At 43.0% G+C, this 11,211-nt stretch overlaps 1 protein-coding gene across 2 annotated transcripts in view; it reads left to right on the top strand.

Annotated features, from left to right (window-relative positions):
- Window positions 1-2,622: 2,622 nt before the first annotated feature.
- Window positions 2,623-11,211, top strand: part of PDCD2L (programmed cell death 2 like) — a 13,201-nt gene continuing 4,612 nt past the window's right edge. The window contains exons 1-5 of one of the 2 annotated variants that reach the window (XM_018564868.1): window positions 2,623-2,759; window positions 5,551-5,714; window positions 7,202-7,271; window positions 7,360-7,700; window positions 10,217-10,330. In XM_018564868.1, the coding sequence (XP_018420370.1) occupies window positions 2,655-2,759; window positions 5,551-5,714; window positions 7,202-7,271; window positions 7,360-7,700; window positions 10,217-10,330 (794 nt within the window). In that variant the 5' untranslated portion in view covers window positions 2,623-2,654. Of the gene's footprint in view, window positions 2,760-5,550; window positions 5,715-7,201; window positions 7,272-7,335; window positions 7,701-10,216; window positions 10,331-11,211 lie in introns of both variants that reach the window. The other variant, XM_018564867.1, reaches the window with a different exon arrangement.

Genomic DNA, 11,211 nt, shown 5'->3' with positions numbered 1-11,211 from the left:
TCTATGTGTCCCTAAAAAATGGTATAAAATAAATTTCAGTACAGCATTGCATGACGTAATAAATGTCAGTCAAAGTACCTCAGCGCTGATTACTAAAACATGACCTGGACACGAAGGGGGCTAAACACCCTGGTCTTTAAGGGGTTAAAATAGTACACAGCTATTATATAACTCATTATTATTACTTTTTCATCACTGTTGTGACAGAAGTATAAATGAAAGGCTGCTCAATGCCACCTCAGACTATAATGTCGGATGTATACATAAGGCGGGCTCACATTGTTCTGCCTGCGCTGAGCGTATCCTTCCGCCTAAAGAGCAGCAAGGAAAGGGTTACTAACTCACCGAGCCCAGCGCGTGTGAAGAGCAGGAAAAGGATACTAGTCGCTGATTGGTCCCAAGGTGAGAAACCGGATTGGCCAGTTTTGTATCAATAAAGAAGGAGCTGTCAGCGCGGCTCTTATCACGTGATCTTTGCTGGCAGTGGAGAAAAGTTAGGTTGACGTTGAGAAGTTTGTGTGAGGCGCTACACACTGCACATGTTCAGGATGAGGCCTGCAGAGGAGTCGTGTTAGATGGAAGCTGGGTCTTATAAAGAGATTAACAAGTTCAGGTAACCAGTCTATGGAGCTCCTGAAAGGGTAAAAGTCAGATTTTACTTGTCATGTGGCCGCTATGGGGCTTTACAGTAGATGTAAATGGTATGACATTTAGCTCAAGCACTGTGTAACATTTGTCATTTAAAAAAAAAAAATAGTGTGTACATTTTTTGTTTATCCTTTATTAAATCTCAGCACTGCCGATCTCCTGCAGACTTTTTGTAGTCATTTACAGTCTACATTCATGCATTCTAGAATCAGTTGCAGCAGGGTACCTTCCCTGCACAAAGGAGCAAGGAATGTCCCTACTCCCTGCTGCAACAGTTTGGGCCTGGAAGGGAGGGTGTCAGTCATACTTGCGTGGGATTTGGGGGTACTCGGATAAACTGGGTTTGCACCAAGCCCCCACACAACACTACCAGCAACTTCTGCATGTGATTTCTCAGGACAAGTTTTGTGATCGTGACAAAAGTTTAACATGCCAGTGTGGTGGGAATCGGCTTGGCAGGAGCACAATTGGTTAATGGGAACATGGCGTTGTCACTAGGGATCTGTGTCACATCCCCCTCCCAACCTGATCAGTTGTACTTGCCCAAATGCTCCAATACCTGAGCTTCCAGTATCAGGAAGCCGTGCAGCAAGTCATTACACACTGCCTGGCTTTCTGATTCTCTGGGAGGCCGGCTCCATGTTCCCTCGTCACTCGGTGACGAGGGAGCATGGAGTCTGATCCCTGGCCAATCAGGAAGCCGGGAAGCATATAATGACTTGCCGCCTAGCTTCCTGATTGGTCGGGAAGCCGGGCAATCAGGATGCTGGATGGCGATTTCATTACCCGCCGCTGGCTTTCTTATTGGCCAGAAAGCCGGCTTCACGTTCCCATGTGACCTTGTAATGCGGCTTCCCAGCCAATCAGGAAGCTGGGCGCCTTGTAATGACTTGTTGCCCGGCTTCCTGATTGGCCAGTTGCCCAGCTTCGACCAATCAGGAAGCCAGGCAATGAGCCATTACACAGTGCGTTGGCCAGAAAGCTGGCTCCATACTTCCTCGTCACTTGGTGATGAGGAAGCATGGAGGCGGCTTCCATGCTAATCGGGAAGCCAGGTGTCGAGTCATTACACGCCGCCTGGCTTCCTTAATGGGATTTTCGGTATTGGCGAATACCGAAAAAAACCCCAGTATCGTTGTATCCCTAGTATTTAATTACCACTGGGGTTTTTTATTTTTTACTATATATAGAAAAATTTACCAAAAATGTAAAAATTTTGGCTACGTTATGAAATATTTTTTGTTTCCCATTTTTTTGGTAAATATAAAAGACGGGATCACGTCAGTTTTTATTAGAACTGTTGACGGCCTTGTTCACACCAAACGCGTTCCTGGAGCAAAGCATAGCAGTTAGAACGAATCAAAACTGCGTCCAATGTATTCCAATGGTATTTTGGGCTCTAGTTCACACCGCAGCGTTCAGTTCCAGAGCATGTACAAAAACTGCAGCAGGCCCTATTTTACCGGCTCTGGAACGCATGCAAATACATCAAAAATGCATGCAAACGCCCTGGAACGCACTGAAAGCCCATTTAAAAAAAAAATCTAAAATTGTTTTTTAACCAAAAATGGCCCGGAAAGCATCAAGAACGCGGCAAAAACGCGGCACAACCCACTGCAGTGCGTGTGCAGAAACTCATGCAGATCTGGTCTGCATTTGGTGTGAACAAGGCCTTAAACTAATCTGAGTTTGCATATTGTGCACTGCAACATTATACTATTGTTTTAGTACAGGGGTAGGCAACCTTGGCACTCCAGCTGTTGTGGAACTACAAGTCCCATTATTTATTGCAATCTGACAGGCACGCATATGACCCCCAGAAGCATGATGGCATTTGTAGTTTCACCGTAGCTGAAGTGCCAAGGTTGCATGCTGTATATCTGCATGCTATTGCTGCTGCTTTGGTCATCTCATGATTATTTCATTTCCCTGCAGTGTGATTTCTGTTTTTCGGCTAATAATGGCACCGATTATCGGCAATTGTGGCTTAGTTGCCGTCTGAAGTGATGGCGCTCTCCGGTGAACAGAGGGTCCTCCTGGGATTTAAAGATGCAGCGTTAGAACCTGATACGGCTTCCTCATGGGATGTGAGCAAGATAGGTGGGCTGCCGGTGAGTTCAGTTTTTCTATAAAACATTAGAATGAATCGGCTGGTAAAATGAAAGGAGCCACTTCTTGTAATCTGACTTTTAGGCCTCATTCACACCAGAAACGGCCGGCACGTACAGCTCCGTGCTGCGTGCACGGCCATTTTGGGCTGCTCCCGGGAAGGACAGGTGCCGTGTGTGATTTAGTACGCGGCCCCTGTCCTTCTCTATGGGAGTACGCCGCCCTACGCTCACGCGCCCTGCACGTTGGTGCAGGTGAGCGTACTCGTACGCTAAAAGGATGGATCCTGTCTGCGTCCGAGCCGGGACACCGGCACGCACCTGCACTTGAGGTGGTGTATGGCCACGTAGTCCCATAGAGTTGGACAGGGGCTGTGTACTAATCACACGCAGCACCTTTTCTCGTGTGAATGAGGCCTTACCCTTTTAGGAGCCACTTGGCTGATGTTTGTAAAATATGACATTTGCCATCTGTATTTTTGGCGCCTACTACTTCTACAAGTGGCAATGAGTGCGCCAGTTCTGTTACTATTTAAAATAGTGTTAAACTCTTAAACTGTTTTTCAATAATGAATCCAGATGAAAAAATACTTACTGCCCAGCAAAGTATTTCTTTACATTTTTGTCCAAGCAGTTCGTTATGTTTTACAAACAGCTCCAACTCTTTCTGCTCGACTACCCTGACCTTCCTGTCCAGTACAAGATCACAAGGGACAAAATCATCTCCAGAAGCTGTCCATCTACTAGCTTGGAGAAGGGGGGGGCAAGAGGAGCAGGGGGTAGGGGAATGTGTTGCCTTGCTGCGCCTGTGTGTTTGCGAAGAGAGACACAGCTTACTAGCACACACAAGGGAGGCACCATAGGAACTTAGGATATCAGAGCCAGTGCTCAGGGGAGCAGCTGATTCTGCAGGAAACTAAAACTGTTATACATTAAGGAGAAGCTTCATTGTGCGTGATTTAGTCAGCATTATTCGGGTCAATACTTTTTCCCAGTTTTTTTTGCTAAAATTAGGTACCTCGGCTTATATTCGGGACGTCTTATACTTGAGTATATACGGTAGCTAGATTTATCAGAAGTCAAGGTTTTCAAGCAAAGTATTTTATTTTAGCTTTGGGGAAGCAATACAAGGATTAAATCTTTGCCGAGCAAGGAATAAAGAACAACTCTGGGAAAAGTTTTTATGAAACCTTGCAGTGATGCTACCCCTGCACTGCAAGTGCTAAGTACTTGTTTTAGTCTAGGGACTAAAATGAAAAAGACATACTCGCATGAACTCCCTCCCGCCTCTCTGCTCCTACTCTGCAGCAATGGTATGTCCCTGGCATCCTCACGTTCAATACACAGGGACCTCGAGGATCTTTTGACCACTGCAGTGGTCCAGTCTAAGAGCAAGCCGTCTCTGAGAATCAGGCGAGCATACATTTTAAATTTTTTGATAGTCCCTACCTAGACCGAAACGAGCAGTTAACCCTTGCAGTGTGGGGGTAGCACCAGTACAAGGGTTAATAAAAATGTTGCTCAGCCTTCTGCTTTGCATCTCATTGGAATTAAATGCACCATGTGCCAAAGTTAAGTCCTAAGTATCATCATGCACTAAAATAGTCCACCAAAAATCACAAAGGTGATCCATTGCCTTTAAACAAAGCTGCCACCTTCATTGGGGGCTGCAACAACCAACTGCTGCGGAGGGTTGCTGTTGGCAAATAGGAGCACATACCCAATAATCCAAAATTCAGTTTTAACAAGAAATACTGCAAGCCCGATAAAAAGGGCAACTTAGAGGTGAAAACGTGTTGGATAACTTTTATGTGTTTTTAGTTCACAAAAAAAAAGATATTTTGGCCTCCAATCTTGGCGTGTGGTGCTCCTATGTTTGGCGTGTGAGTCTCTTTTGCATAAGAGAGCTGTCTGCGCAGTGTAAACACACTACTGTGTCTGTCTGTCCACGACCGTGGAAAGAAATCCATTTTAGGTTAGTTGAATGGTACTGAATCTCCAAACTCTACTGTCCCTTACCTTGGTCATGTCATTCAAGGTTCATGTGGGCCACTGCAGTTGACAAAGTAGACCTTCCGGCTTCATTCTGAATTACTGACTTGGAGCAAGTACTAGTCAGGAAAGTCGGAAGGTAACAGCTGCATACTATTTCCAGGATGACTCAAGTACTGAAGGAAGAGGGTCAGAATGACGGTCCGGCAACAAGCAGTTCTAAAAGGCAAGGTCGGCAGTGGTAGCCTCCATGTTTCCCTCATGACCGGTTTCTTTTAACAGGGAGTATGGATGTTCTTCTGTGAAAGGGGTTGGCAAACTTCAGCCCTCCAGCTGTGGTGAAATTTTAAATCCCGTCATGCACCTGCCTCTGGGAGTCATGCCTGTGACTGTCAGTCTTGCAATGCTTAATGGGATTTGTAGTTTCACCACAGCTGGAGAGTCGAACATATCCTATTTCTACTGTATAGCTATCTTGAGAAGATGGATGCAATGGTCAAATGTGGACATCTCCTTTTAACCTAAAATCCATCTAAACTTTTTTGGGGATAAAGCATTAAAGCCCCTGACAGCTCTTGCCATCTCAAAATTTCCACTTTACTCTGTTGTAGCTATAAAAAAAAGAAAATACGTCTTGACTTCAGATCTACTTAAGTTTGTAAAACTGTCAGCCTTCATACATTGTTCCGGTTGAAGGTACATTGTTTCCTGTCCAAAAAATGTCTGGGAAAACTATTATTTAGTAAAAGGGATTAAATAACGTATTTATTATGACGTTTGCCATTTTTTTTTTCTTTGATAGGATCCACCTCCACAGGTGACCCTCTGTTTTCCTGCTTGTCCTCTGTGCTCTGGATCCCTGTGCCATGTTGTGCAGGTATATTGTCCCCTGGAGGGCTCTCATTTCCATCGTGTCATCCATGTGTTTGCATGCAGAAGGAAGTCCTGCTGGGGAAAACCTGAAAGGTAATACTCTTTGAAAACGAATTTCTGTAAGTGGGACAATTAAACCTTTAAAAGCAAGCTGTCCTCCCTGCCGTATTCATTTTTGTAAAACTTCTTTACCATCTTGATTTTTGTAGTGTGTTTCCAAATTTTTTTGTAGTGTTTTTACATATTAGGATTTTTACATATTAGGGTTTTAATAATTTTTTTTGGTAGTGTTTTTTATGTTTTTGTCCAGAAATGTGTAGATAAACTTGAGTTTTATTGGCAGTGTAAAAGTTTTTTTTTTTTTTTTTGTGGCATGTCAATTTATGGCTGAATAGAATTAAACAATCTGTAATGGGCACGGACATATTTTCAAGTGTCAGGTGCTAGAATGCTCGTTAGCTGCATTTTAATTGTGAAGAAGAAAAGCAAAATAAATAATTAGTTATACACTCAGCACACTCTGCTTTATGTTAAAGTGTAAATCCAGCAAAAACGCATGCCTCAGTTTTGAGTGAATGCTGGTCGGTTACACAGAGCAGGACATGAGTGCTCATCTCTTAGTCACTGCACTGCCCAGCTACAAATATACAAGTATTTTATGTTCTATATATGTGAATGTGATCACCTTGAAAACAATTCAGTATCATGATGGTAATGTTCACTACAAATGCTGGCTGATTTTCATAGAATTTCTGATCTTTTTGAATTAAAAACTTTACATGATGGTCTACATTGGCACCTTTTTTATATTCTGTGCTTACAATGTAGATAACAAGGCACATGAACGGGCTTTGTTCTACCGATGAAAAGGGGTACCCTCTTATATGGGTCTCCATTTAGACAAATGGAAGAGTTCTCCCCATTGTGTGCAAATGAAACAGTTGTCACTTTTTTTATCTCCTATGGTGCATCTCCTGGGACCTCTGTGTTGTATTATTTGTAAAATACAAAAGGTCAAGCAATATATAACAATTTTTTTTTTTTCTCTTGCCCTCTCTTTCTCTCACACTGTTTCTCGTCCTCTTTTTCTCTCTCTCCTTCTCTATGGCTTGTGTCCCCCCTCGCTTTCTCCCGTGGTCCCTCTCTTTTCCTTGCGCTCTCTTGCTTCATCTTGCACTACCTCACTTTCTCTTGTGCTTCCTCTCTTTTTCTTGCCCTCCCTCACTTTCGTTTGCACTCCCTTGCTTTCTCTCATGCTTCCTCTCCTTTTTTTCATGCCTTCTTTCGTTTCCTCTTGCGCTTCCTCGCTTTATCTCACGCTCCCTCTCTTGCTTCCTCCTTTTTCTCACACTCCATCTTGTTTTCTTGCTCCCTCTATCTCTTACCTTGTCTCTCTCTTGTTCTTGCCCTATCTCATGCTCTCGCTCTTTTTTTCACGCTCTTTTTTCCACGCTCTCTTTTTTTTTCCACGCTCTCTTTTTTTTTCCACGCTCTCTTTTTTTTTCACGCTCTCTTTTTTCACGCTCTCTTTTTTTTGTGCTGTTATTTTTCTATCTCTCATCTCTCTATCTTGCGAGTAGCTGGGTGGCATTACGATCCCAGAGCCTTGAAGGACATAAGCCACAAATCACAGAGGCCTCTTCACAGCAGGTATTCAGGAGCTCTTTTTTCTTTACCGTTGTGTTATATGTTTTATGCTGTATGGCTTCTACAGTTACAGCTGGTTTTCTCTATTCAGGAAAACAAGATGGCCACTACAGAATGGTGTGACGATGCTGATAACTGGGGAATGGATGACAATGATGCTGAATCTCTGATAATGGCACCTGCAGTATCACATAGCACAAGCTGCCCTGCAGAAATCCCAACCACAGACTGGACATCTCAGCTCCAGAACCTTTCACTTACTGATGCGTCTGAGACCGTACAGTCTAGTGACTCCGGTGACATCTTTCGGTGTTATTATATAGCAGTGGTAGACGAGAAAGAGTGTGAATGGGACACGGATCTTGATCACGCTCGCCGGCTTCTACAGGAATATGAGCGGCGAGAGGCATCCTCTGTGGAAGAGTTAGAGAGGTGAACATACATTTTTGAACATTTAAACTTCAAAATCTCCTGAATATGTATACTTTAAAAAAACTTTAAAAAAAGTTTTTATAAATTATTTTTTATTATTTATTTTTAAAGTTTAGGATAGCGAAGGGAACAGTTACAATTCCTAATGGTTTTTTTTATGCTGCCTTTTTCCTGTTTGGGCGATTTCTCTTCATTCCTGTCTTGTACACATAACAGAAAGTGAGTGGAAATTTTGATTTAGACAGTTGTTACCAGAACGGGTGTCCCCATTGGAAAATGTTTTGCCTCTCCTGCTGTTCCAGTGACAGTTGTAAAATCTTTGGTTTTCCATCACTTTCTACGGTTTTGCCATCAGGACAAATTGAGAGGCTAAGCATATCATCTATAGCATCTTGATGGGTTCTTTTTTTTTTTTCCGAAGCCCGTGGACATGCATAAAAAGTTCCCCCTGTGAACAAAAAAAGTGCAACCGTGAAAACACAGCACACAAAAACGTGCACAAGGATGCAAGGTCCTTCGAAAGAAGGGACCTACAATTCAGTGTAATATACTGTGGGCGGGGGTAAGCTCTGTGCTGAGAAACCGTCCCGACAATCTTGTGGGAATCCTCCTCTCCTATTGAGTGACAGCAGCTTGTGGGAGCTTCTGCGCATTCATAAGAACCTGTTTGGAACATTACTCTAGGTTGGTCATGGGTGGAATGGAGGTATGCTTATCAAAGTGTGCTTCTCATACTGTCCCTTGTTACATATCCTTGTTTGGCATAGGAGTCTCTATGTTCATGGACTTTCTATACCCTAAGTAGACCATACTACATAGTTATTGATAAATGTGTTTTGATCTGGCAGTCTGACTGAGTTTGGCTAACTTATGTGAGTCCAAATTGTCTGTGAAGGTGCCCAATGATTTCAGAGGGTAGTTTTACATGCAGGCACCATCTAGCACTCACCTTAATTTGACAGCTCAGCTCAGATCAAGCATTATGTTCATTGGTATGGAGTGGGAAGCTGATGAGGGTTTATAACTGGCAGAATGAACAGGTTTTCGAACATGCCCATTTGAGTTTTCTTCCCAAATGAGATCATGTATAGGGCCCACAGCAATGAGATTGTTGTCAGTCCAACAGAAAGCCGCTAGATTGGATGACTAACTTCAATGGTTAGCTTACATTTAGGTTTCTTCCTGCAGGTAATGCTTACATTTGGTACTCCTCAGGTAGAGTAGAGCTGACAGAAGAGATCAGACCTTGTCAAGTCAGAAGTTCACTAGGGCTGCAACAGCTAATTGTATTAAATCGATAATAATCGATTGAGAATAGTTGACAACTATTCGAGAGTTTTTTTTTGTTGTTGTTTTTTTTATGCAACCAATCAATTACCGTATGTTGCGCTCTATAAGACGCTCCGAACGATAGGACGCAGGGATTCTGTGACAGAAATTCTGTCACAGAAGCTGCAGTTAGTGACCACTGAGACAGGTGGCGCTGTGATTACAGCGCCACAGTCTCGGTAATCACACAGAGCAGACTAAGAACGACGTTCTTCGTCTGCTCAAGGGGCTCTATGGTGAGCTCCTATGTCACGGTCCCCTAGAGGAGCGGGGGACCCCAAAAACCACGACGGGGGGCGGACACGATCGCCGCCGCTCGATTTTAATACAAGTGATCTAATTAGATCACTTGTATTAAACGAGCGGCGGCTCCTACTGTACACCCAGCTCTGCTTGTCAGGAGCAGGGCTAAATGTACAAAACAAAACTACTCGCCCGGTGCCCAAAACTCCCGGGCGTCGGGTGATAGATATTTGCTCCATAAGACGCAGGGACATTTTCCCCCTCCTTTTGGGGGGGGGGGAGTGCGTCTTATGGAGCAAAAAATAATCAGCCAACTAATCGATTTTATGAAAATAATTGTTGGCTGCAGCCCTAAAGTTCAACTTTTGAAGGACATTAACATGATATCAGGAAAATTCTCACAGATGGTGAACTTATTCCATCTAATTCAAAAACCTGCTTTAGAGCCCATTCACACCAGGGCGGTTGCGGATCAGCACGGTTACTACGCTGATCTCGCAATTGGAGGTTTTGGGAGTTTTTAATTGTGTTTTTATTTTAGCGCTAAAACACTATTAAAACCCCCCAGAACCGCACTGATGAGTGCGGTTCCATTAAAACCTGTATGGAAACCACACTGATCAGCGCGGCAAAACGGCCGAACTGCTCCGGTGTGAACGGGGTCTCATGTCGGCAATGAGCAGCAGTCCAGGAAACTTGACTAAATCCATTGATTGTGATTGACAGCGTATGGTTTCTAGCACACTGCATGATATGTAAAAATGGGATTCAGTTTTGTTCAGTTCTGATATTCTGTCCCCTGTCCATCGCTTTAAGCAGTTTTCGTTATGTTCAAATATTCTGCAGTTTTGTGGCAGTGTTATCATTGGATACACAAACTGTATTTTGACATCATTATCTCGTATAGCAGTTCTTAAAAAAATGTGTTTATTCTCATTCTGCAGCTGTGAGCTGAAAGGCCAGGGTGAGAAATATGAGAAGAGTGACCTGAAGAGTCGGGACCTCATGTTTTACAAGTTCCTTAGGAAGATCGCGCCTTGTCAACAACAGATTCTCAGGTGATTCACCTTTTGGAGCAGCCAGAAATGCTTGTATCACATAGCCTTAGACTGGGATAGTGTTCATCCACATGACGTTACAGTACACCATGATGACCATCAAATAAAGAGTACAACACAAGAAACCTTTTATAACGTCACCTTTCTAGTTGGGCCAGGACTTGTGGAAAGAACACAAAGGGGGAGAGGGAGGAAAATTGCAGTTGTGGAGTCAAATAGTTTAAATAACCAAAACATTAAGAATTACACTTATGCAGAATACACCTTTTTAAATCAGTAAAACAGATGGACATAGTAGGTGGTCAGCAGTGGTAAATGTGAAATATGTATAATCTGCGCTTATGGATAAATACGGATGCTTAAATTAAATAAATAGATGGAGATATATATATATATATATATATACACATACACACACAGTCACTTTATTTGGATACCTCCAAATGTGGATTGCAGCATAGTCCTTATATTTAAGGCAGAGTCCAATCCAGCTTGAGAAGATGCAATGCTGGAGCAGCAGCAGATGAATGCACTTCTTGAGGAGACCATCTGGAATGCGTCACTTATAAAGTAAAACAGACCTGTCTATTCTATCTCTTGGTCCCTGTTCTAATTCTAGGCTATCAATACAACCGGGCCTCTAACTGTCTAAGCGGCCATCGGATGCCTAACCTACCTCTACCCTATAATGTTTACTGTTCCCTAAGCTAACACTAGCTAAGGAATTCCAAACCAAAAAAGGGTGCTATTCCTTTAAATAATAAAACTGCAAGTGTTCACTGCAACAACAGAAGATTCACCTGATAAGACCTAGTCAGGTGAATTTAACTCTTATACAGCTGAGAAATCACAATTATCTTGCAGTATGCAAATAGCTCAAT

Source organism: Nanorana parkeri, unplaced genomic scaffold, assembly GCF_000935625.1.
Source record: "Nanorana parkeri isolate BGI_ZX_2015 unplaced genomic scaffold, ASM93562v1 scaffold790, whole genome shotgun sequence".
NCBI classification, from domain to species: Eukaryota; Metazoa; Chordata; class Amphibia; order Anura; family Dicroglossidae; genus Nanorana; species Nanorana parkeri.
This window is presented reverse-complemented; position numbering and strand designations above follow the sequence as displayed.